The sequence below is a fragment of the Carcharodon carcharias genome, chromosome 20 (genome assembly GCF_017639515.1).
Source record: "Carcharodon carcharias isolate sCarCar2 chromosome 20, sCarCar2.pri, whole genome shotgun sequence".
Taxonomy (NCBI): Eukaryota; Metazoa; Chordata; class Chondrichthyes; order Lamniformes; family Lamnidae; genus Carcharodon; species Carcharodon carcharias.
This window is the reverse complement of record NC_054486.1, coordinates 28590835-28618367: the sequence shown is the minus strand read 5'-3', so window position 1 is coordinate 28618367 and position 27533 is coordinate 28590835. Positions and strand designations below refer to the sequence as shown.

The window sequence follows — 27533 nt, the reverse complement described above, 5'->3', positions numbered from 1 at the left end:
GAAATATCTCTCTAACTAGTTCCAACACCCTGCTCTCTCCCTGCGGCTCAGCAAACCTGTGCCTCTTCTGTGCCTTTCTTCCCACTCCTTGCCCTGGAGAGAAACCCCCATCTCAGTATTTCCCCATGAGAAGTTAATTTTAAGCTCTTGAAAGCGCTTATTGTACTTTTATCAGAATAACCAATACTTTCCAGAACTTGGAGCCAGGACGTGGCCACAGTGGGTATTTTTTTTGTTGAGTGGCACCCAGCAACTCTCTTCCCCAGTGTTCCTGAACTACACTGTCTGTATTCTGGTGCTACCATACCTTGGTGCTGCCACTGTCCCAACACAACAAAAAAAAAAAGACTCACACATGAATCTATTAGCAAGAGTTTGCATTTATATACCACACTTCAGGACATCAGGAAGACCAAAAGAGCTTTATTACTAATGAAATACAATAGTCATGGGTGTTATGTAGGAAATGGCGTAGGCAATTTGTACACTGTGTAAGTTTCCACATAGAGCAGCATTATAATTCCAAGATGGTTGGTTTTACTGATGTTGGTTAATGGGTAAATATTGGTCAAACACCAGGAGAACTCCCCTGCTCTAATTCAATATAGTGCCATGTGATTTTTTTATGACCTCATGAGAGGGCAGACAGGTTTTGGTTTGAAAGACCTGAAAGATGGCATCTCCAACAACATAGCACTCCCTCTGTAGCGCACTGGAGTGTTATTGTAGATTATGATCAAGTCTGTGGACTGGGACTTGAACCCACAAACTTCCGACTAAGACAGCGGAACAGAGGAATTTGACACCTGTTCGCTCAGAAAACCCCAAGTGGAACCCTTACTGACAGCTTTTTGCTTTTCTTCTAGGGGTAAGTGCAGTGTTACACTGCTAAACGAAACAGAGTTGCTTCTATCCTATCTGGAACGTGAGGTAAGGACCAGTTTCTGCAAGTGTTTGTGATCCATTCAGTTTAATGCAAGTGTCTCTATATTATTTGTTATTTACTCATATTATTTAACAATGGGTTATTTCTCTTTGCTAATCTTGTATCACAATGCTTTTAGGTGGCATGCAGATTAGCACTGAGCCACACCACCCACAAGTTCTCATGCTTAACTTCCAGCCTTCTGATTTTTCTGACCTGGGATAGCATGGCAGGAGGAGTGGCACAGATGGCCTCGGTGTGTGCGTGTGCAATGCCTGCATGTGGATGTCAGCTGATGCCAAGATAGGATTTGTGGCTGATGCCCCCATAGTCAAATAACATATCAGCAGCACTCAGTATCCAGGCTCATAACTGAAAAAAGTAACATCATTGCCTTCAGGAGATGAGGGAATAAAATCAGGATGGTGGGAAAGAGAAAATCTGTTTTACTATTTAATCACAAATTCAGTTGTTTCGGATCTTACACCCTCAGCATATCCTTTTCTGTCGACCTCTGCACCCACCACCCTGGTAACAAGACACCCATAATAGTCAGCCTGCTGTGTCTGCTGCATTGAAGGTCCCACAGAACCAGAATAAGCCGATATGGCTGATGACCAAGGTTGGATTTTGTTGCCCCAAGTGATTGGAATGGGTCAGTGGGACTAGAGTCAGGGCAGAGCATTCTGCTCTTGCTCAGAACATCAACAAACGGCTGAGAAGAGAGAGATTTCAGTGAAATAATCCGATCCTGCCTGTAAAGTTCAGGTTAAGAGCGATTCATCTACAGGAGAAAATGCTTCAAAGACATCCAAAAGCTTTTCTTTTTAATTCAGCAAAGTTTCTTTGGATGCTTGCTGAAGATTAAAGGATAAATGCAGGCTGAGTGGAGAAACACAAGCACAGCACTGAGCACTGCCGAGTGTGGGACTTAGGTCTGTGCTGGGACTCGGGGATACTACATCTGCTAAGTCACTGATTCTAGTTGAAGAGAGGATCAGAACAGGATCTTAAACACTGAGAGGAAAGGTTGTTGCCAGGGTACACCCCCAACTGAAGGGACAGTCAATTTTAGGGTTACCCCTTCAATGGGAGGAAGAACTCTTCCCAAATACTACAAACCCCACACCCACACTCCCACACCTACACTAGAAGGGAGTTACCGATCCTAGATTTTTGGGAAATTAGGCCATTTTATCTAACCCATGCTGTACCTATCCTGGGAGTGTTTGATTGGACAGTGCTGAGCGAGCTTTACTCTGTACATGTGCTGTAGCCTTGACAGTGTTTAATGGGACATTGTAAAGGGAACTTTACTCTGTAACAAACACATGCTGTACCTGCAGTGAAAGTTTGATGGGGCAGCATAGAGGGGGCTTTATTCTGTATCTAACCTGTGTGTATCTGCACTGGAAGTGTTTGATGGAACAGTATATAGGGAGAACGTTACTCTGTATCTAACCCATACTGTACTTGGCCTGGGAGCATTAGACACGACAATAAGGAGGGAGCTTTACTCTCTAACTTATGCTGTACTTTCCCTGGAGCAAAATGGAGGGAGCTTTACTCCATATCTAACCAGTGCTGTATCTGCCCTGGGAGTGTTTGATGAGACAGTGCAGAATGGGTTCACAGTCCCCTTGGGTTCCTGAGAATGTTTCAACGGATCCGTCAAAAATAACCGATACAAATTTGTTTAATCTATTGTCTCAATCTGCCACCCTCCTGACCAAATTCCTCACACTTCTGGGTCAGATGTGGCCAGTCCAGTTGTTCAGTTTAATGATATTTTAGATGAGTGACATGAAGCCAATCAGCTCAGCAATTACAGTCAGGGCTGGATTAGGTCAGGGAGACATCATCGAGCTTCAGTTGTGATAGGACAGAGTGATCAGTGCAGAGAGAGATACATCAGGGCTAGACCAATAGAGAGCATGTTGAGTTTATCATAGCAGCATCAAAAAGATAGCAGACTTCCATAATTAATTTATTAAGGAGCAACAGCCAGTGGATAGTAAATAACTAGCTATAACAATAGAGGCGCCGAAGGAGAGCTTCCTCTTTGCACCCTCTCACCCCGGTGTAATGCTGGGGTTTAGGGCCTGGTTCAGACCACATCTGTGTTATGTTGTCTCTGACTTGACCGTAGTGGAAAAATAAAATTGGATGTAATTTCCAGTTATTGATTAAAGGGGTAGGGGTTAATATATGACCAGTTTTCAAATCATTCGTGTAATAAATTTACTTAACGACTGTGTATATATTGGAGGAAATTTTGCTCATTGAAAAATATAACTCTAAATATCAGCAACATTCTGGGATTCTTCCACACTCCTTAAAGAACTTGTTGAATGTCCTAACAGTGGTGTATTATCTCAAGATTGTTTCCTGAATTGCCTGCTACGTTAAGTTAATCAGGTCCTAATCGGCAATGCTTTGAAATCTACTAAGCGCAGTATGCATAAAAAGAACATTTGTTAAGTCTATAATATCAGTGTGTATTTAGAAATGTTCTTTTACCCCTTCATCCTGTTGGCAGGGCACAAAAGCTCATGGTTCACTTGTTGCCTCCAGTTTCCAACCTCTCAGCGTAGCATTCCCTCTGTACTGCACTGGAGATTAGGCGATCAATCAACCTAGTCATATTAAGAAAGTAAAACAAAACCAATAAATAATATGTTTAATTGTGTAACTAATTTTTATAAGAAACAATATGTGTGTTGTGTTCCAGGAGGCCCATGGAATTTTTATAACATGAGAGGGGAGCACCTAACCCATATTGTACCTGCCCTGAGAGAGTTTGATGAGTCAGTGTGGAGGGAGCTTTACCCTGTATCTAATCCGTGATGTTCCTGGAATGTTTGATAGGACTGTTTAAAGACAGCTTCACTCTATATATAAACCATGCTATATATGCCCTGGAAACATAAAGTAGAAAATACTTCATGCCACAACATTCATCCTTCATTTGGAGAGCAAGAAAGTTAATCAACTGTTTTTAAAAATTTAAGTTACCAAACATTGGTGTCTTTGTTCATTCAAATTCAGTTGGTATTTCAATCTCAGGGCAGGCAGACATGTTTCATATGAGCTTGCACTGAATGTTTAATTCCTTTCCCTCCAGGACACTTTTTTTTATTCGCTCGTCTATGATCCACAACTGAAGACCCTTTTGGCAGATAAGGGAGAGATTCGTGTTGGCCCCCAGTACCAGGCAGACATTACAGACCTACTGAAAGAAGGTAAATGGTCAGTGGGTTTGGCACATGAATATCTCTATTCATGGTAACAAAGACTTATGATTGGGCCATTAAGGAATCAGAATAGGTAGAGGACACTGAGTTCTTCAAAACAGCTATCCATTCAGACATGTTCCTCATTATGGATTTTGGATTCCCGTTTGATGTCTGTTCAGGTCCAGCATCACTCCGCAATCCTGTAAGTCCCTTTTGATCAAGAGTTCACCTTTGCTGCCCAGTTTCTAATGATAGGATGATGTGGTGGGTGTAAATGTGGAAAGCTTTTGTTACATGAACTGGATATAGTAAAATTGTATGCTTTCCTCACGTACATTTCCCCTATTTTCTGAAATGTAGACAGAGGACACTTCATTGGGACAAAGCCAATTACAAATGAACCAACAAGCTAGTTTATTGTATTCTGAATGCTGAAATAAACAGTAACATTAGCGGTAAATTTGAATGTATTTCATAACACTCCTTGTGACTACAAAATAACAAGAGATGTGACATTGTCTTTGTTAGCAGGCTGACAACTTCCCTGATCAGTACTTTCTCTGAGGGGGGCCGGTTAGCTCAGTTGGCTAGAGGGTTGGCATGTGACCAGATTATCACCAACAGCACGGGATTTGACCCCCGTTCCAGCTGAGCCAGACTCGGGGCCTGCCTCTACCCTCCCCTATGGTTTGGTGAATAACCAGGCAAAGAACTCAAGGAGGATTTCTCTGAAACTGGATTGCCTAGACTAAATGAGAAATCCTGAACTCACTATGGCTCTGTTCCTTACTAACACCTAACAAACTGCTCCGTTTTTGCTCCAGCTGTTTTTTTCTTAGCTGGACAAGAAGAGAAAAGGCTGACCTCTGCCCCACCCCAACTCTCCTTGTCCAGACATTGACCACTTGAGCTGCCAATCAAACCAGCTATGGCCCTCCTTGTTACAAGTTTTACTTGCTGGGCTTACATGAATGAGGCAATTCTGACATTACGCATGTGAATGTCGCTGGAAAGTGGTAATTACTTCCCCAGTTTCTCAAACTGATATGACCAACAATGGGCAACTCACTGTCCTTTCTGTACACTTCAAAAGTACTTCTGGCTGTGAAGCATTTTGGGACGACCTGAGATTGGGAGGGGTGCTATATAAATGTGAGTTCTTTTTCTCTCCCTTGGTTAAAATACCTCCTGTCCTACTCATCCGGTGGCTTCAACCTTTTTTGCTGTCAAGACCTTTGGAAATTAATTCTTAACCTAACTTAACACCTTAAACCTAACTTCATATCTGGAATGTATTATAACTTGTCATTCTTCAGTCACTTCCAGTCCTCTTCACAGTTGACTATGTTCCCATTTATGCTTGGAAAAAGGGTTTCTGCCCACCTTAGGGTCAGGGAATGGGAGAAGCCCTGACAAAATCCACCTCCTTAGTGTTGCATTCAGATTTAGATGTTGTGGCTTCAAGTCCAGATCATTTATGTATTAGGAGCAGTGGTCCCCACATTGACCCCTGGGGGTATTACTTAAACCCACCTGATCCTTTGACCTACTTCCAATCAATCCCGAGCCACTCCCTTTAATATCATGTGCCTTAATTTTATGAACAAACCTCCTATAATCTGTTAGTCATTATCTACACTCAGAGAGTACAGTTGCGGTTTTCATAATGTTAAAGGTGGTTTGGGGATGGCCCAGTTTACAGTATGGTATTCCCTTGCTTCCCATGCTCCAGTGATTCCCACAGTCTGTAAATGGAGGCCCAGAGACAAGATGGAGCAGCGAAGCTAATGAGTTTCAAGGGGGGAGATGGGTAGCAGATGGTCCCTGGATTGTATGATGAAGAGTACCCTTTCCTACATTAACTACTTTGTACTGTGCATCATTTTTCACCACTGTTCTGGAGACACTTGGATTTTATACAACCATCTGGTTTAAGCTCCTGGCATTTTCCCACCGCCTCTTTATGGTTCAATGAGCAGTATCACAGAGTTTCTTCTATTACAGGGGAGGAGGATGGAAGAGATCAGTCCAAAATGGAAGCCAAGATTTGGGATGGCGACACCCCACTGACAGACAAACAGATTGACCAGTTTTTAGTTGTGGCTCGGTGAGTCCTGACAGCATATCCAACAACGTGTGTAGTGAACAGTCAATCACAAAGCTGTTTTTAAAGTTGGTGCAATGTAGAAAGGAGCCTGGTTACCTGATAAGGAATTTCAGGCTCAGTTCTGATATCCGTAGCCCAAGGCTTGTCATTTTATGTCATTCAGTGATTTTGAGCCTCGCTCTGCAATGCTGCTGTACTCCATTATTGTGCCATTCAGTGAAATTATTGTGTGTCTACTAAATGGAGCCCTAGGGGCTTCTGTGCCCTTTGTAACTTCTGGCAAGGCAACCCAAAGGAAATAGAATAGAAAGGGGCTCCCAAGTGTCTGTGTTATTGAATAAAGTTAATTGGTGATTACTGGAAGAATGCTTTCCACAGCGAATACAAGCACCGGTACAGTTTAATCCTTACTGTACGGGTCTGGAATGTCTGCGTTTAATCCATATTTTAATTGATCTCAGCTAGGGTTACAATTAGTCTCAACAAGCCTGGGTTTTTTCCTTATACATAATATTAGTTCTTGTGGATAGGCAATGCTGGCTAGGCCAACATTTATGGTCCATCCCTAGTTGCCATTGGGAAGGCAGAGGTGGAGTGCCCTCATGGACCACTGCAGTCTATGTGGTGGAGGCCTTGCTACAATGCGCAGTTTGATACAACTGAGTGACTTGCTAAGCCACTTGAGAGTACAGTTAAGAGTTAGCCACATGGGTGTGAGGCTGGAGTCACACACTGGCTGTACTGCAAGGAAGCAATGTGTAAATTAAAATCAAAAGAAGCTTTTTTTTTTCTCTTGGAACTGCCTTGTCCTAACAAACAGTTGACGATTTGTAATCATCTCTGGCCCTTTTTTAGGTCTGTAGGTACGTTCGCCCGTGCTTTAGACTGCAGTAGTTCAGTAAGACAGCCCAGTTTACACATGAGTGCAGCAGCTGCCTCCAGAGATATCACCCAGGTAAGAAATGTCATGTGACTGCTCATTGTGTATGTAGTCTCTCTGCTGCTCCTCATGTTGACTGTATTTTCCATAATTTACCTGCAGTCTCAGCCGACAGATTTACAAGAATATTGCTAGGAATAGAAATTTTTAGTTATGAGGAAAGATTGGATAGGCTGGGTTTGTTTTCTTTGAAACAGAGGTGGCTGAGGAGAGATTTAATTTTGGTGTGTAAAATTATGAGAGGCTGAGATGGAGTGTATAGAAAGGACCTGTTTCTGTTGGCAGAGAGGTCAGTAACTGGCGGGGAGGGGACAGGCATGGTGGGCAGAAATTTAAAGTAATTGGCAGAAAGATTAGAGGAGATTTGAGGAGCAATTTTTTTCATCAAGAGGGTGGTGAAGGTTTAGAACTCTGGAGAAGGGTCATACAGACTCGAAACGTTAACTCTGCTTCTCTCTCCACAGATGCTGTCAGACCTGCTGAGTTTTTCCAGCATTTTCTATTTTTATTCCAGACTTCCAGCATCTGCAGTGTTTTGCTTTTATCTTAAGATTTAGAACTCGTTGCTTGGGTAGAGGTGGAAACCTTTCTTGCATTTAAAAAACATTTGGGGTATGCACTTGAGGTGATGTAACCTACGGGGCTACGGACGAAGAGCTGGAAGATGGGATTAGACTGGATTGGTCTTTTTAGGCTGGCATGCATATGATGGGCTGAATGTTCTCCTGTGATGTGAATCTTCACTGTATTCAGCTTGATCAGTACTGTCAGCTATGTCTCAGTTGGTAGCACTCTTGTCTCTGAGCCAAAGGATCGTGGGTTCAAGTTTCACTTCCAAGACTTGAGCACAAATCTAGGCTGGCACTGCAGTACTGTACTGAGACAGTGCTGCATTGTTGGAGGTACCGTAGATCGAATGAGATGTTAAATCAAGCCCCACATCCCCTCGTAGATTGTCATAAAAAAACTATGGGACATGGGACTATTTTGAAGAAAAGCAGAGAATTTCGCCCCTGTGCCCTGGCCAATATTTATTCTTCAATCATCACCACTAAAAAGAGATGATCTGGTGATTATTTCATTATTGTTTGTGGGAGCTTACTGTTTGCAAACCGGTTGCTGTATTTCTTGCATGACGACAATAACTGCATTCCTGGAGTACTACTTTGACTGTAAAGTGCTTTGGCACTTCCTGAGATTGTAGAAGGCAGCATATAAATGCAGCTTTTAAGAGTCTGCACAACAATGGGCAAAGATTAGTCTGTCTTTATCGGGGTAGGTTTTAGCACCAAACCCAGAACTAGTGAGCAGAGCTCCCAACCATTGCTGCCAGCATGAGAGCTAGACCATTTAAAGGGGTGGGCCTCATATCCATGCCGCTGGTGAGCTGCATTCTCCAAACGGATGTCCAGTTGTAGCTTGCTGTTCCCCAATATTGGGCAAACCATAGGCTGACCCAGCTGGCAGGAGTGTTTATTGGCGGTGGTGGATGATGTGCAGGCACACCATGAGTCCCTCAAAATTGTATTGGGATTTTGCATTCTTCATTGGACGGCCATATGCAGTCATGTGGCGGCTCCTGAATCAGGTGGACACTTGGGCCACTTGTTGGAAGTCCCAATAAATATGCTATTGATGAGGGATAAGGTCATCACAGTTATTTTAACTCTGTCACTCCCCTTCCCCCGGGCTCTCTCTAATTTCCGCTGGCAGCAACTTAAAATTGATTAATATTTTCCTGAGACTAAATTCCTCATTTTTCTTCCTTGTCTGTTCTATTTTTTCTTCCTTGATCCTGAATTTTGCACCCCCAGATTCAGCGATGGACAACAGCCATCCAACATCAATACCACCATCTCGAGTCACTATTGGAAACATTAAGCAAGGATTCTTGGCCTTTAGTGCACCAGGTGAGAGAGGCCAAGGATTAAAATAGGTTCTCTATGTGGCAAAGATAACAGTCCAGCAATTATTGTTTGTGATGGTCATGGCTGGTCACTCAGCATGTTTCTACCATACTCTGCCCTCTGCTCACTTCTGTTTTATCAGAGCCCATAGCCACTTTTTTTGTTGCACTCATTAAAGTGAAAGATATTAGTACAATAGTAAAATACTACAGATTCTGAAAATCTGAAATAAAAACAGAAAATCTGGAAATACGCTGCAGGTCTGGAAGCATCTATGGAGAGAAACAGAAAGGGGGGGAGAGAGACAGAGGCGGGGAGAGAGAGACACAGAGTGGGGGAGAGAGAGACACAGAGGGGGGGGAGAGAGAGACACGGGGGGGGGGAGAGAGAGACACAGAGGGGGGGAGAGAGAGACAGAGAGGGGGGGAGAGAGAGACACAGAGGGGGGGAGAGAGGGAGACAGAGGGGGGGAGAGAGGGAGACAGAGGGGGGGAGAGAGGGAGACAGAGGGGGGGAGAGAGGGAGACAGAGGGGGGGAGAGGGAGACAGAGGGGGGGAGAGAGAGACAGAGGTAGGGAGAGAGAGACAGAGACAGAGGGAGGGAGAGGGAGGGAGAGGGAGACAGAGACAGAGGGAGGGAGAGAGAGACAGAGACAGAGGGAGGGAGAGAGAGACAGAGGGAGGGAGAGAGAGGGAAAGACAGAGACAGAGGGAGGGAGAGAGAGGGAAAGACAGAGACAGAGGGAGGGAGAGAGAGAAGGACAGAGACAGAGGGAGGGAGAGAGAGACAGACAGACAGAGGGAGAGAGAGAGAGACAGACAGAGACAGAGGGAGGGAAAGAGAGAAAGACAGAGATAGAGGGAGGGAGAGAGAGAAAGACAGAGACAGAGGAAGGGAGAGAGGGAAGGACAGAGACAGAGGAAGGGAGAGAGAGAAAGAGAGACAGAGGGAGGGGGAGAGAGAAAGACAGAGACAGAGGGAGGGAGAGAGAGAAAGACAGAGACAGAGGGAGGGAGAGGGAGCGACGGGGAGGGAGAGGGAGCGATGGGGAGGGAGGGGGAGAGGGAGCGACGGGGGAGGGTGGGGTAGAGGGAGAGAGACGGAGGGGGAGGGAGACGGGGAGAGAAAGGGAGACAGAGGGGGAGGGGAAGAGGGAGGGAGGGTGAGAGAGAGAGAGACGGAGGGAGAGGGGGGAGAGTGAGAGAGAGACGGAGGGAGGGGGAAGAGTGAGAGAGACGGAGGGGGAGGAGAGTGAGGGATGGAGGGGGAGGGGAGCGAGGGACGGAGGGGGAGGGGGAACGAGGGGGGAGGGGGAGCGAGGGACGGAGGGGGAGGGGGAGGGGGAGCGAGGGACGGAGGGGGAGGGGGAGCGAGAGATGGAGGGGGAGGGGGAGCGAGAGACGGAGGGGGAGAGAGAGGGGGAGGCAGAGGGAGGGGGAGAGAGAGAGTTAGGGGTAGGGAGAGGGAGAGAGAAATGGAGAGGGGGGAGAGAAAGAGGTGGAGAGGGAGGGAGGGGGGAGAGAGAAAGAGAGAGAGAGACAGAGGGGAAGAGGGTAAGAGAGAGAGACGGAGGGCGAGTGAGACGGGGAGAGAAAGAAAGAGAGAGACGGAGGGGAGGGAGAGGGGGAGGGAGACATGGAGGGGGGGAGAGAGAGAAAGAGAGACTGAGGGGGAGGGAGAGGGGTAGAGAAATGGAGGGGGAGGGAGAGACAGGGAGAGAGAGAGAGAGAGACGAGAGACAGACTGATAGCCGACAGGTCACTGACCTGAAGCATTAACTCTGCTCCACTCTCCACAGATGCTGAGCATTTTCAGAATTTCTAATTTTTATATGAGAGTTGTTAGTACTGGGATGTATCTCTTCCTAATTCACACACCCAGTGTCTAAGCTCTGCAATCAAACCCTCCCAGAACAAGTTCAGCGTGGCTTAGGTACAGAAATAACGTTCCCTGCACACTGTGCATATCAAACATTGCAAGGGCAGAGCTGGTATTTGCTTGATACATATTAAAATTCCCTCATATTAAAATTGCCCCATTGAAGGTTCAGATCCAGTACAATACTAGTTAGATAAAGAGCAAAGATCCTTCTTCCTACCCCGACAATGTGCCTCAGCTCCAACCTCAGACAAGCAATCTCCACTGTACTTCTCCGTTCACATAGCGCCCATTGGCCTCGGAGGGAGATCACCAATGAAAACCTCATTAGGATCGGTTTAATTTTGCTAACCCTCTCGGAACCGGATTGGAATAGTTCAAATACAGGAAAGAAGAACACATCCATTATAATAACTGGGAGAAGCATGTTGAGGAATGCATTGATCATTCAACCTCTAATATCACAAAACATAATTTCTAGAGCCTTAAAGTAAAATGTGAAGCAGAAAATGGCCATTCAGCTCATCGTATCCTCTCCCTCTGGGAGCTGTTACTATCTCAGGTTCTAAAGAGCCCATTTAATTAAGCGACTTTAATTTCAGTCTTTCTTTTCAACCTTGGTGGTGTTCTGTATTCTAGACTTGGCCCATCACTAAGATTTCTCCATTTAAAAGTAAATCTCCTGAGGGAATATAAATAGTCACCAATTCTCAGTTAATCTCACAGAATTGCAGGATGTTTATTCAATCTGATGTCTCCGCTGCTCAACCTGTCCGAATCCCCTTCGCCTACCCTTGCCTGAGGCAGCTCTTCCCTAAGATCCCGCAGCTAATCCACTCTAGACACTTTTCCAGGAGTTCTCTCTGGCCATTCCTCTCAGGATATTCTCCACCTACTCCCACCCAAGACCCTTACTCTCAGTCCCTTCCAGCCACTTCTCCTAGGGTGCCCAAGATCTGCTCTTGTGTTGGTCCTTCCAGCTGTTCTCACCTGAGTCCTCTTTGTTCTGCATTAACCACTGCTACACAGCTTTACTTCAGCCAGTCATTATTTGTCCTCAGGATGTGGGCGATGGGACACTGGTGAGGTTTATGCTTTGTCCTGGATGGTTTTGACGTTCTTCAGTGTTGATGTGGTTGTGCCCATCCAGGAAAGTGGAGAGTTTCCATCACACTCCTGACTTGAGCCTTTTGGATGATGGAGAGGCTGCGAAAGGTTAGGAGGTGAGCCACTCATCACAGAATACTCGGCCTCTGTCCTACTCTTGTAGCCACATGATTGATGAGGCTGATCTAGTTCAGCATCTGGTCATTAGTGAGACTAAGGATGCTGATGATGGGGGAATCAGTTGAAGGTCAAAAGAGATGGACTTCTTTTGGTTTATCTGGCTATTGGTTGTCTGGTTTATCTTGGTTTCATCTGGCACTTTTGTGGCATCATTACCACATGTCAACCCAAACCCACACGTTATCCAGGCCCTTAAGTTTGGCATGGGTGTCATGAAGAGATATTAATGTCTATAAGGTTATTGGAAATTATTTTTAAATTGGAATTGTTGTAGGGTCTGTGTCTATGTGTGGCTTAATTTGATTAAAGCCAGCTGATCTGGGTGCTTTGATGTATAGTAGTTTGAGATGTTAATTAGATAAATGTAAGGATAAAAGGTAAAGAGTACATTTGCATTTGTTGAATAAACCATTCAAAAGAATGGATAAAATCTTGCACCTAGCTGTGGGACACCAAGCAATGTGTTTATATTAATAATAAAATTGGTGGAGTGAAAGGATTATTGTTAGGAAAGGTAAAATTTTTTTAAAACTAGTAATACAATGGAAAATTTACGTTCAAAGGGAAAGCTAGGTATAAATTGAGAGGAGTTTGTGTGTGTGAGGCAGAGGCATGTAAGATCTAACCAGCCCTTAAGCCAACAACTGTCAGCAAAGGAACCAAATTGCAAGGGACCTCATTTTGAATTTGTAAGGTCCAACGTGCTTTGCCTGGTGTCTTAAAGTCTATGGATTACTGTTGCATTGGTGGAGATTTACCTGGGAATGATTAATTTGGGGATTTGTTTAAAAGTTATTATGGTAGTAATTTGTAGACATGTGTATGTGTTTAATTAGCTGTTAAATTAATAAATGTTTAATTTAGTTTTATATTAAAAATCTTCTTGAAGCTTGGTGGTTTATTCCTGAATTCAGAGCTGCATCTCAAACATACCAATTGAAAATATAGGTTATGACAGTTGTTCAAGTTTTCCTCTGGGATTTGAACAACTCAGCCTTTACCAATTGCTATGTCATTACAATGGGCTAGCTCAATGCATGAGTCACTGTGCAGTAGAGTTATGAGACAGCCTATCAACAAGTTATTTCTTGGGATTAAGGCACCTCTAAATAACCTTACCACAGATAGGAAAGGAAGGACTTGGACTTGCATTTAAATAGTGTTTGTCACTATCTCAGGATGCCCCAAAGTGCTTCACAGTCAATGAAATATTTTTGAAGTGTAGTCACTGTTGTGATGTAGGAAACACAACGGTTTATTTGTGTACAACAATGTTCCACAAACAACAATGGAATACATGATCAGATAATCTGTTTTTAGTGATGTTGGTTGAAGAATAAATATTGGCCAGGTCACCAGGGAGAGTTCCCCTGCTTTTCTTCCAAATTTGGAATATTTTACATCCACCTGTCAGAGCAGACGGGACCAAAGTTTAATATCGCATCTGAAAAACGGCTCCTCCGCCAGTGCAGCAATCCCTCTGTACTGCCTTGGAGTGGCAGCCTAGATTATGTGGTCAAATCTCTGGAGTAACAGCTGTACCTGCGGCCTTCTGACTCAGAGGTGAGAATGCTATTGCTGAGTCACGGTTGACAAATGGGTTAGTAAACTGCAGCAATAGTGAATCACGTTATAAAATCTTCATACTTACTCTTTTTGACTGTTGGGAAAGAAGGGATTACAGAAAAGAAGCACTTGAAAATGTTTGTAATTACCCTTTGTCGAAAGAGGGGGGTGGGCATCTCGTGAAACTCCTATCCATCTCGCACGCAATGAAGAGGGAGAGTCACTCAGGCAATTTGTGAAGTTTTTTTCGAGACTGCTTTCACTTGTCTATTCTTTCCTCCCTCTAAATTGCCAGTTTCATGCCATGGACACCCTGTACAAAAGTACTTATGAGGTTTCGCGGGCCATCTCTGCACTAGTTCCACAGGGAGGTCCAGTGCTATGTCGGGATGAAATGGAAGAGTGGTCTGCTTCAGAGGCCAACCTGTTCGAAGAAGCACTGGAGAAGTATGGGAAGGACTTTGATGACATCCAACAGGATTTTGTAAGTAGCGCAAAGGTGCAGGAGACATGACATGTCTCTTCCCCACTCTGGGCAGCAGCTCAGATATATATAAGCACCAGGAGTGTGTGTTTATCAGCTACCTGGTATGCAGTATTAGTGGTGTAGAGTGTATGGTGCATTAGAACAGGTTTAGGCCATTCAGTTAGATCGTTTCTGATTTGTACTTCGCTTCCATTTACCCACCCTAATTCTATACCCCTTAATACCTTACCTAATAAAAGCCTTATTGATGTCAAAATACAGTATGTGATGGACCATAACAGTGTCAGATATCTAGAAATAGGAGTAGATCAATAAGGGGGAAGCTAGACAAGTACATGAGGGAGAAAGGAATAGAAGGTTATGTTGATGGAGTGCGACAAAGTTGGGTCCGAGGAGACTCGTGTGGAACATAAATAATGGCTTCAGCCTTTTGGGCTGTTTCCATGTTGTCATTCTGCCACTCTATCCTGTTCCACCATTTGATTGGCTGATCTGCAATGCAACTCCATTTTCCAGCCTTTGTTCCATATTACCGATACCTCTACCTAACGAATGTCACACTATTAGTAATGGTGCCAGGTAGACTGAACCAATTATTTGAGAGTGCAGGGTTGAGGGTTTGTTTTTTCTTTCTCCATTCCATAGCCTTCTTTCTGTTCAACGGCTCCCAATTCTTTTCTGTTCCTACCCAGGGCATGGCTAAGATCGGTACTAGAGATCAGCAAGTGTAGCCATGTGTCCCGGCACTCTGTGAGGCTAAGCGCAAGGGCATTCAACGTACTGCCCCTGCTGACGTCTAGTCAATGTGCCTGTGCATTGCCAGTTAACAATGCTCCTGGTCAACTAATGAAGGCTTTCTGCGTAGATGTGGTGTCTGTGAGCGATGTCCTGACATCCTGTTACACACTGTAATACAAGGAAGATGTCTGATTTCCAGCAGCTTCCCTGTCAGGACCCTAACTCCAGCCGGGCTTGGTAAGAACCTGTGCAAACCTTTATTATACCAATGCCAAAATGCAATCAATTTTGTTCTCTTGTTCTTCCGAAACTCTTGTGGAACAATTTGCATTCCATAAATGGGCTGACTCAGTAACTCCCAAGAGATCATATTTCAGGGGACTTTAATCATAGAATAATACAGAACAGAACATGGCCATTTGGCCCATTGAGTCTACACCAGTTCGTTCAAAGGGCAATCCAGTTAATCCCACTCCCCCACTCTTTCCCTGCAATTTTTCTCTTTCAAACATTTACCCAATTTCCTGTTGCAGACTACTATTGAACTTGTATCCTCATGCTATCAGGCAAAGCATTCCAAATCCTAACGACTTGTTGCATAAAACAGTTTTTCCTCATCCTGCCTCTGGTCCTTCTGCCTGTCACCATTAAAATTGTGCCCTCTGGTTATCGACCATTCAGCCATTGGAAACAGTTTCTCTTTAGTGCAGCCAGAGCCAAGTCCTTGGCACCATGAGTAGTCCAGCTGCATAGAAGGGAAGGAAGAAGAGTGGAAGAGCAACAGTGATAGGTGATCCGATAGTCGGGATCAGGCAGGTGTTTCTGCGGCTATAAATGTGACTCCAGGATGGTGTGTTGCCTCCCTGGTCCCAAGGTCAAGAATGTCATGGAGTGGCTGCAGCACATTCTTCTGGGAGAGGGTGAACAATCAGAGGCCATGGCCTACATTGGTACCAGTGACATAGTGGGAAGAGGGATGAGGTCCTGAAAGCAGATTTTAGAGAGTTAGGAAAGAAATTAAAAAGCAGGACCTCATGAGCAGTAATCTCAGGATTAATCTCAGTGTCATATGCATGTGAGCATAGGAATAGGAGGATTGAGTGATTGAGCATGTGGCTAGAGGACTGGTGTAGGAGGGAGGGCATCAGATTTGAGGCATTGGGACCGGTTCTGGGGCAGGTGGGACCTGTAAAAGATGGACGGGTTATATCTTGACTGGCCGGGACTAATATCCTTGCAGGAAGATTTGCTAGTGCTACTGGGGAGACTTTAAACTATCTTGTTGGTGGGTGATAACCTGAAGGGTAGTTCAAATTGGAAGAAAGTAAAGCTGGTAACAGGAAGTATAAAAATAGCAAGCAAAATTGGAAAGCAGGTGAAATGAAGGTGAGCATCATCTACATAAGAACTAGGAGCAGGAGTAGGCAATTCAGCCTCTCGATCCTACCCCGCCATTCATTATGATCATGGCTGAACTCATTTCGGCCTCAACTCCAATTTCCTGCCCTCTCCCCATAACCTTTCAACCCATTACTAATTAAAAATCTGTCTATCTCCTCCTCAAATTTATTCAGCATCCCGGCATCCACTGCACTCTGAGTTAGTGAATTCCTCATCTCTGATTTAAATCTACCACCCCTTAGCCTAAAACTATGGCCTCTCGTTCTAGAATGCCCCAGAAGGGGAACATCTGCTCCACGTCTACTTTGTCTATCCCCTTTAGCATCTTATATAGCTCAATTAGATCTCCTCTCATCCTTCCAAACTCTAGTGAGTATAGGCCTAAACTGCTCAATCTCTCCTCATAAGACAAGCCCCGCATCTCTGGAATCAATCCAGTGAACCTTCTCTGAACCGCCTCCAGTGCAATTACATCCTTCCTCAAGTAAGGGGACCAAAACTGTGCACAGTACTCCAGGTGCAGTCTCACCAGTGCCTTGTACAGTTGCAACTGTATTTTTGCACTCTATTCTTTTAGCAATAAATGCCAAAATTCCATCTGCATTCCTTATTACCTGCTGTACCTGCATTCTAGCTTTCAGCGATTCATGCACAATGACACCCAGATCCCTCTGTACTGAAGCATTCTGAAGTTTCTCTCCATTTAAATAATAAGTCATCTTTTTATTCTTCTGACCAAAATGGGCAACCTCACACTTATCCACATTAAACTTCATCTGCCAAATTTTGGCCCATTCATCTAACCTGTCCATATCCATTTGTAAATTTCTTATTTCTTCATTGCAACTTACTTTCCCACCTATTTCGGTGTCATCTGCAAGTTTCACTATAGTACCTTCTATTCCTGAATCCAAGTCATTAATATAGATTGTAAATAGTTGGGGCCAAAGGACCAAACCCTGTGGCACCCCACTAGTTACAGCTTGCCATCCAGAAAAAGACCCATTTATCCCGACTCTCTGCTTTCTGTTGATTAGCCAATCCTCTATCCAAGCTAATATACTACCCCTAACTCCCTGTGATCTTAACTTGTGTATTAATATATTTTATGCGGCACCTTATCAAAGGCCTTCTGGAAGTCTAGATATACTACATCTACAGGATCCCCATTATCCACTTTGCTCATTACATCTTCAAAGAGCTCTAGCAAATTAGCCAAGCACGATATACTGTTCATAAAACCATACTGACTCCGATGGATTGCATTTTGACTTTCCAAATGCCCCATTACTACTTCCTTAATAATGGATTCCAACAATTTCCCAATGACAGACGTTAAAATAACTGGTCTATAGCTTCCTACTTTCTGCCTTCCCCTCCCTTTTTGAATAAGGGTGTTATATTAGCCTTAGAGTGCGGAATAATATTAAAAAAACAAAGTTAAAGACACTCTGTGCATGCTACATCCATTTGGGTAACAAGGTGGATGATTTGAAGGCACAAATAGAGATAAATTGGTATGATCTAATTGCCATTACAGAAATATGGCTACAGGGTGACCAAGACTGGGAGCTGAATATTCAAGGATATTTGACATTTAGAAGGACAGGCAAAGAGGAAAAGGAGGTTGTGTTGCGCTGATAATAAGGGATGGGATCAATAGTTTAGTAAGGGAAGCTTTCAGATCGGAAGAACAAAATGTGGAACCTGTTTGGGTGGAGCTAAGAAACAGTAAGGGTCAGCAAACATTGGTCGGAGTTGTTTATAGGCCACCAAACAGTAGTGGTAGTGTGGGGCAGGGTATTAATCAGGAGATTAGAGAAGCATGTAGCATGGGTGACTCAATCTGCATACAGACTGGGTAAACTTAATGAGCACACATGCTATGGAGGGTGAGCTTCTGGAGTGTGTTAGGGATGGCTTTCTGGAGCAGTATGTTGAGGAACCGACTAGAGAGCAAACTATTTTAGATCTAGTATAATGAAATGAGAAAAGGGTAGTTAATAATTTTATTGTAAGGGAACCTTTAGGGATAAGTGGCCATAATATGATAGAATTTTAAGTTATGTTTGAAAGTGAGTTAGTTCAATCTGAAGTCAGGGTGTTAAATTTGAACAAAGCAAATTATGAAGGTATGAGGGGCAAATTGGATGAGGTGGATTGGGACAATACATTAAAAGGTATGATGGTACACAGGCAATGAATAGTTTTTAAGAAGTATTACACAGTTTACAGCAATTATACATTCCTTAAAGGCACAAAAACTCAAAAAGAAAAGTTAGCCAACCGTGGCTAACAAAGGAGATTAAGGATTGTAAAAGATTAAAAGAAAAGGCCTGTAAAGGCCAGAAATAGTAGTAAACTCAAGGATTGGGATCATCCCATAAAAATGGACTGTAAAAGCTTCTATAGGTAGGTAAAAAGGAAACATTTGGCTAAGACAAATTATAGGCAGAGCCAGGAGAATTTATAATGGGGCACAGAGAAATGGCAGAGAAGCTAAATTATTACTTTGTATCTGTCTTCACTGAGGAAGATACAAGAAATCTCCCAGAATTAGAGATCCAAAGGGCAAGGGTGAATGAGGAATCGAAGCAAATTAGTATCAGTAAGAAGGTTGTATTGGAGAAATTAATGGGACTGAAGATTGATAAGTTCCCAGGACTTGATCTTCTACATCCCAGAATGTTGAAAGAGGTAACTATGGAGATAGTGGATGAGTTTGTGATCATCTTCCAGAATTCTATAGATTCTGGAATAGTTCCTACAGATTGGAAGATAGCAAATATTGCCCGCTACTTAAGGAGGGAGAGAGAGAGAGAGAGAGAGAAAATGGGGAACTACAGTCTTGTTAGCCTTACATCAGTAGTAGGGAAAATGCTGGAATCTGTTATGAAGGACATGATAAATGGACACTTAGATAATAATGATCTGATTGGGCATAGTTAACATGGATTTATGAATGGGAAATCATGTTTGACAAACCTATTGGAATTTTTTGATGATATTACTAACAGAATTGATAAAGGGGAGTCAGTGGATGTAGTGTACTTGGATTTTCAGAAGGCTTTCAATAAAGTCCCCCACAAGAGGTTAGTTAGCAAAATTACAGCACATGAGATAGGAAGTAATATACCAGCATGGATTAAGGATTGGTTAAGAGGCAGCAAACTGAGATTAGGAATAAATGGGTCATTCTCATGTTGGCAAGCTGTGACTAGTGGGGTATTGCAGGGATCAGTACTTGGGGCTCCAGCTATTCACAATAAATATCAATGATTTGGATGTGAGGACAAATGTTAAGTTTCTAAGTTCATGAATGAAACAAAGCTCTGTGGGAATGTGAACTGTGAGGAAGATGCAAAGCAGCTTCAAGGGGATTTGGACAGACATAGCAAGTGGGCAAGAACATGGCAGATCGAATATAATGTAGAAAAATGTGAGGTTACCCACTTTGGTAGGAGGAACAGATGTGCAGAGTGTTTCTTAAATGGTTACTGATTAGAAAGTGTAGATGTACAAAGGGACCTGAGTGTTCACGTCAATAAGTCACTGAAAGCTAACATGCAGATGCAGCAAGCAATTAGGAAGGCTAATGGTATGTTAGCCTTTGTCGCAAGAGGATGTGAGTACAGGAGTAGCAACGTCTTGCTTCAGTTGTAAAGAACCTTGGTTAGACAGCACCAGGAGCACTGTGTGCAGTTTTGGTTTCTTTACCTTAGGAAAGATACTATTATCATGGAGGGAATGCAATGAAGATTCACCGGACTTGTTCCCAGGATGGCGGGGCTATCCTATGAAGAGAGATTGGGAAAACTGGGCCTGTACTCTCTCGGCTTTTTAAGAATGAGAGGTGATCTCATTGAAACCTGCAAAATACTTAAAGTAATAGACAGGGTAGATGCAGGTAAGATGTTTTCCCTGGTTGGGGAGTCGAGAACCGGGGACACAATTTCAAAATAAGCCACTTAGGTATGAGATGAGGGGAATTTTTTTTTACTCAGAGGGTTGTGAATCTTTGGAATTCTCTACCTCAGAGGGCTGTGTAAGCTCAGTCATTGAGTATGTTTAAAGCAGAGACTGACAGATTTCTAAATACCACATAAAGGGATATGGGGATAATCTGGGAAAAAGGCATTGAAGTGGATGACCAGTCATGATTGTATTAAATGGCAGAATAGGCTTGGTGGGCTGAATGGCCTATTCCTACTCCTATGCTCCTATTAGTATCTAAACCCTTCATGATATTAAACATCACTATCAAATCTCTTATTAGCCTTCTGCTCTCCAGCAGAACAACCCCAGTTTCTCCAATCCCTGCACACTAAAGGATGGTTGATCAGCAAGATTTGGTTATGACCCAGGCAACAGAGTTTTGATTTACCTGCATTACCGGTAAATAAATTACTGGTTTTGTCAGGAACAATGCAGCCTGCACAGGAAAGCAGGTGGATTCCACATCTTTGGTGTCCCGGACCTGACTTTTCCAAGATCTCAGGTACATCATTGGGTGGCAGTGTGAAATGTAGTCTGCTTTCTGTTGGCCTTCTAGTCACTGGCAGCACATGCTGGTAAAGCCAAATGAGAGGATCACAGAACTGAGGTAGTGTTTTGTTCAGCATCATCATCCTGCCACCTCGGTCACAGTGTAAAAGTACCATTCATGATCTGGACCCAGGGGGCCTGGAGGTTGCAAGAGAACATTGTAGTTGAGTTCTGTGCAAGATGGGTTTGGAATGCTTGCATTTGGAAATTTGCCTTAAAACAGATTTTTGGAATTGGTGATCAGGATGTGATGGCACCTCAATGGAATAGAAATGGATGAATTTGAATGACATTATTTAAGATTTGTTTGTTAATAATACGTCTGTTTTTGAAAAACAAGTAACATCAAACTTCAGACATACTTATGAATCTAACAATATTTTTTATTTGACATGTTCCCCAGTTACCTTGGAAGTCATTAACCAGCATTGTTGAGTATTACTACATGTGGAAAACCACTGACCGATATGTACAGCAGGTAACCTTCACATATTTACTGATTCCTTCATCCTTTTTTAAGATGGTTTTGTGGGTTCTGTAAACTCAGCTGGATGTGACACTGGGCACCATGTGACAACTCCTCTTCAGAGCAAACTGTTTCAGGCAAGTGTTTGCTGCTATTGTGATTTGATCAGTGTTTACCTCAGCACCACTAGTGTTACTTCCTCTCCATTTTCCAACTTTAAGCAGCACATTTATTTATTCGACTAGTTTGACCTGTGCTCTTGGATAATTGGAGCACAGATGTTGTATTTTGCTACTAACCTGACCTGTGCCTTTTATGTCACCGCTCTAATAGCCAAATCCAGGTCATTGCAGCTGATAAACTGCTGAGGCCTGTTGAAGGACGAGTTGTAACTGATTATAAATTTCAGGCTGTAGACCTTTTTTGACCAAGTATTACTTCTGACCTCTCATTGTCTTTCACTTAGAAACGGTTGAAAGCAGCTGAAGCAGAAAGTAAACTGAAGCAAGTGTACATTCCTAACTAGTAAGCACTTCTTTTCTTGTCTTTTCATCGGTGTCCAATTGAGTTGCTTGTAAAATGCCAAAAAATGATCCTGTCGGCATCAGTCCATATTACTGTTGGCATCGGCCCCTGCCAGCATTAGCTGCATCTCTGTTTCCATCCCTCCTCCCCCCCACTCTGAGCAGTCATTACTGGTTACTGTATTGCAAACCTTTGTGACAATGGGACCTTCTTAACTTCATATAGCACTACTTTGACGAATGTGTCATAGAGATATCTTGAAGATTTGTTAACGTCTGAATTTATACTTCATTACCTATTCAGAACAACCCCAATTTATCTCGCTCCTTTAAACATAGAAATGTAAAGCTAAAGAAGGAGGTTTTATGATGGGTCAGAGGTGAATTTTAGAAAGGGTCTTAAAGAAAGAAAGACTTGCATTTATATAGCACCTTTCAGAACCTCAGGATGTTCCAAAGCACATAATAGCCAAAAGGTACTTTTGAAGTGTAGTCACTGTTGTAATGTTGGAAATGCAGCAGTCAGGTTGCTCACAGCAAAGCCCCAAAATCACCAATGTGATAATGACCAGACAATCTGATGTTGATTGAGGGATGAATAGTGGCCAAGACACAAGGGATAACTCTCCTGCTCTTCTGCAAAAGAACCCCATGGAATTTGTTTAAAATCTCATCTGAAAGATTGCAGCTCCGACAGTGCAGGGCCCCCTCAGTCCTGCAACTAAGTGTTAGCCTAGATTTTTGTGCTCAAGTTTTTGGGATGGAACTTGAACCCATAACCTTCTGACTCACAGGCAAGAGTGTGACCCATTGAGCCACAGGAGAGACACGTGGTGGAAACACAAAGAATTGAAAGATTGAATTCCAGAGTTTAGGACCTAGGCAACTGAACGTGTTTGCCAATGTTTGGGCAAAAAGAGAATGTGATGCCCAAGAGGCCAGAGTCAGACGCTGAGGGCCAGATTTTTAAAGTGGGTTTGGGAACCCGACACCTGGATAATTTCTGGGTCGCAAGCCTTGCCCAAGCAATCCTATTTACGAACATACGAATTAGGAGTAGGAGCAAGCCACTCGGCCCTTTGAGGCTGGTTCGCCATTAGAAAAGATCGTGGCTGATCTGATTTTAATCTCACGTTCCTGCCTACCCCCGATAACCACATCCCGATAACCTTTTGCCCCCTTGGTTATCAAAATCTTTTTTCCTCTGCCTTAAAGATATCCAACGACTCTGCCTCAACCACTTTTTGAGGAAGAGAATTCCAAAGCCTCACAACACTCTGAGCGAAACAATTTTCCTCACCTCTTTCCTAAATGAGCAATCCCTTATTTTGAAGCAGTGATCCCGAGTTTTAGATTCTCCCACAAGAGGAAACATCCTTTCCACATTCACCCTGTCAAGTCCCCTCAGGATCTTATATGTTTCAATCACGTCACCTCTTACTCTTCTAAACTCCAGTGGATACAGCCTAGCCTGTCCAGCCTTTCCTCATAAGACTACGTGCACATTCCAGGCATTACTCCAGTAAACCTTCTCTGAACAGCTTCTAATGCATTTACATCTTTCCTTAAATAAGAAGACCAACACTGTACACAGTACTTGAGATGTGGTATCACCAATGCCCTGTATAACTGAAGCATAACCTCCCTACTCTTGTATTCAATTCCCCGTGCAATAAATGATAACATTCTATTAAGTTTCCTAATTACTTGCTGCACCTGCATACTAATCTTTTACAATTCATGTATTAGCATACCCAGATCTCTCTGCATTTCAGAGCTCTGCAATCTCTCACCTTTTAGATAATATGCCTCTTTTTTTATTCGTCCTGCCAAAAGAGACGACCTCACATTTTCCTACATTATATTCCATTTATCAGATCTTTGCCCATTTACCTAACCTATCTATATCCTTTTGTAGCCTCCTTATGTGCTCTTCACATTTTACTTTCTACCTATCTTTGTGACATCAGCAAATTTAGCAACCATTCCATCAGTCCCTTCATCCAAATCATTTATATAAATTGTAATGAGTTGAGGCCTCAGCACTGATCCCTGTGGCACACCGCTCATCACATCCTGCCAACCAGAAAATGAGCCATTTATGGCTATCCTCTGTTTCCTGTTGGCCAGCCAACCTTCTATCCGTGCCAATATGTTACCCCCTACAACATGAGCTTTTATTTTCCACAATAACCTTTGATGCGGCACCCTATCAAATGTCTTCTGAAAATCTAAGCACAGTATATCCACCAGTTCCCTTTTATACACAGCACCCATTACTTCTTCAAAGAACTCCAATAAATTGGTTAAACATAATTTTTCTTTCACAAAACCATGTTGACCCTGCCTGATCACCTTTAATTTTTCCAAGTGCCCTGTGAAAACGTTTTTAATAATAGCTTCTAACATTTTCCCTATGTCAGATGTTAATCTAACTGGCTATAGTTTCTTGCTTTCTGTCTTCCTCCCTTTTTGAATAAAGGAGTTACATTCGATATTTTCCAATCTAATGAAACCTTCCCCAAATCTAGGGAATTTTGAAAAACTAAAACCATTGCATCAATTATCTCACTAGCCACTTCTTTTAAGACCCTAGGATGATATCCATCAGGACCTGGGGACTCGTCAACCCGCAGTTCAAACAATTTGCTAACTACCACTTTCCTGGTGATTGTAATTTTCGAGTTCCCCCCTCCCTTCCAATTGCTGATTTGCGGCAATTTGTGGGATGTTACTTGTATCCTCTCTAGTGAAGACCAATGCAAAATACCTATTCAATTCATCTGCCATCTCCTTATTTACTTTATTCATTTCCCAGACTCACTTTCTATAGGACCAACACTCACTTTGTTAACTCTTTTCTTTTTTAAATGTCTATACAAACTGTCTTTATATTTCTAGCTAGCTTTCTCTCATACTCTAATCTTTCCGTCCTTATTAATCTTTTAGTCATTCTTTGCTGTTTTTTATATCCTGTACGATTGTCTGACCTGCCACCCATCTTTGCACAATTATATGCTTTTTCTTTAAGTTTGATACTATCTTTAACTTTTTAAGTTAACCACGGATGGTGGGTCATCCCTTTGGAAATTTCCTTGTTGGAATGTATCTATTTGTGTTTTCTGAAATATCCCCTTAAATGTCTGCAACTGCATCTCTATTGACCTATCCCTTAACCTAAATTGCCAGTTCACTTTTGCCAGCTCTTCTTTCATGTCCTCATAATTGTCCTTATTTAAGTTCAAAGTACAAGTCTTAGACCCAGTCTTCTTTCCCTCAAACTGAATGTAAAAATATTTTCAAATGTCAATGCCCTAATTGGGCTGGAAGTGAGCCCTGTGCCCAATTAGTGAGGCCGAGCATCTTCAGAAGGCAGGAGCTGCCTGCAGAGTGTGAGTGGCAAAGGAAGGCAGCAGCCATGTTGGAGCCTGCCGCTGCCTTGCTGAAGAGAGAACATCAGAGGGCCATCAGCATAAACACTCACAAAAGTGATCACATTGACAAATGAGAGGTAACGCACATGATCAGGTGCAAGGTCCCTCGGGCTCCCATACATCTCACCACATAAAAAAACTTTCACTTCTTCCCACATTTCGAGGCTGTGCACTAACTTGCACCGGACTGTTTGGGTTTGCTGAATTCACTTGAAAGTTGCATTCTCGCCCTCCTCAGCCTGTTAACAAGCTCCTCAAGGAGCTTAATGGGCTATGAATTGGAGGTCAGCGGATTCTGTGTTTTCCTTCTTCTCACTCTTTCTCTGTAAATTGGAGGACGTCCGAGAGGTTTTGGGATCCAGAGATGCCGCACAGGAACACAATGTTTAAAATGTGCTTTCACCTGCTCTTGACCCCACCAGTAATTGAAAATCTGACCCCAAGAGCCTGGGAAGAAAGGGTGAGTATGGGACATTGTAAGCCTTGAGGAGGTTCATAATATAGGGAGGAATTAGGCCAGGAAGTGTTTAAGCACAAGGATAAGAAATTTAAATTGGAGGCATTGAGGAACGAGAGCCAATGTTGGTCAGCAAGGGCAGGGGTGATGGGTGAATGGGACCGGCTGCGGGATAAGATCTGGGCCACAGAATTTTAGATGAACTGAGGTTTACAAAGGTTGGAAAATGGGAGGCTGACCAAACTAGCATTGGAATTACTGAATCTGGAGGTGGAAAAGGCATAGATAAGTGTTTCAGGAGGAGATGAAGCTGAGTTACAGGGGTAGATGTATATAATCTTTGTGATGGAGTGGATATAGGTTTGGAAACTGAGCTCGTTGTCAAATAGGCTACTGAGGCTGCAGCCAGCTTGATTCAGCCTGAGATGGTGGCCAGGGAGGGAGATGGGTATGGCCTGAATTTTTGGCATGGCAGAGAGGGTCTCTGACTAAGCCAAAATGGTGCCAGAGGCACAAATTCAGCAGTCCCATCCCTGAACCTGGCACCCACCATTTTTGCAGGGGGGTGAATGAGGTCACACTTTGGACATGCATGGTACACGGAGTTAGCTGTGCATACAAAACTGCAGCTGCCTTTAGTCAGATGTGCTTTTCATCAGCAGGGATTGTGGAATTCGACTTGTGCTTTAGACTTATCAGTGGAAGGTGTAAAATTTGCGGTGTTCTTTGGAGAGATCCAGGCCCCCTTTTGGCTAATGCTTAAAAGTTACAGCAACTGCCACAGAAGTGGCAAAAAAAATCAATCACAGGTATGTGGCTTTCACCCAAGGGAGTTGGAGATTGGGTCTATTGGCCTTGGAAAGGCTAAATATTTTGCCCCTACTGACTCAGGCACTCAGATGGCAGAAAGGAGTGTGCCAGAGAAGAGAGTAGTGACCATTGTGCCAAAGAAGAGCGAAAATGGGGATAGCATCTTCACACATTTGTACCATAAACGCCAGTGAATGTAACCAAAGTGAGGCCAGAGAGAGGGCCTCAAGTCAGGAGGTAGAGGCAATACAAGGAAAGGAGGAGCAGAGGAACCACGTTTTACCCCAAGGTAAGGTCCCAAGATCCTTGGAGGTCATATCACAATATGACTGAAATACAATGCAGTAGGCGGCTCAGGTTAAGCCAAGAAGTGGTCACTGACATATGTGGCATGGTACAACGACGTCTTGAACCATAGTCTGCCGATTCTCATACACTGCCAGTGGCTATCGATTACAGTAGCTCAGAATTTTTATGCATTAGGCTCTTTCCAAGGCTCAGCAGGAGACCTCTGTGGAATATCATAGTGAGCCACATACAGCTGCTTCAAGGCAGTCACTAATGTCCTATTTGCTTGTGTGGGAGAGCACATTAACTTTCTGATTAATGTGGTGTCTCAGACACAAAAAGCCACAGGTTTGCACTATTAGCAGGCTTCCCTCAGATGCAGGAGGTTATCGACTGCACTCACGTCATCATAAGGCTTCTAACTCAATAACCGACTACCTTGGTAAACCGAAAGTCATTCCACTCCCTGAATGTGCAGGTAGTTTGTGACCACAGCAAGATTTTCCTGCAAGCCTGTGCAAGATTCTCTGGTAGAT

General features: G+C 43.4%; 1 protein-coding gene across 4 annotated transcripts in view; it reads left to right on the top strand.

Moving 5' to 3' along the window:
- The window catches only part of LOC121292639 (metastasis-associated protein MTA1-like), a 145554-nt gene that overhangs the window by 55926 nt on the left and 62095 nt on the right, over positions 1-27533 (top strand). For all 4 annotated transcript variants that reach the window (XM_041214876.1, XM_041214877.1, XM_041214875.1 and 1 more), the window contains 7 exons: positions 867-930; positions 4050-4167; positions 6166-6268; positions 7124-7223; positions 14143-14331; positions 21422-21496; positions 21951-22009. In XM_041214876.1, the coding sequence (XP_041070810.1) occupies positions 867-930; positions 4050-4167; positions 6166-6268; positions 7124-7223; positions 14143-14331; positions 21422-21496; positions 21951-22009 (708 nt within the window). The remainder of the gene's footprint in view (positions 1-866; positions 931-4049; positions 4168-6165; positions 6269-7123; positions 7224-14142; positions 14332-21421; positions 21497-21950; positions 22010-27533) is intronic.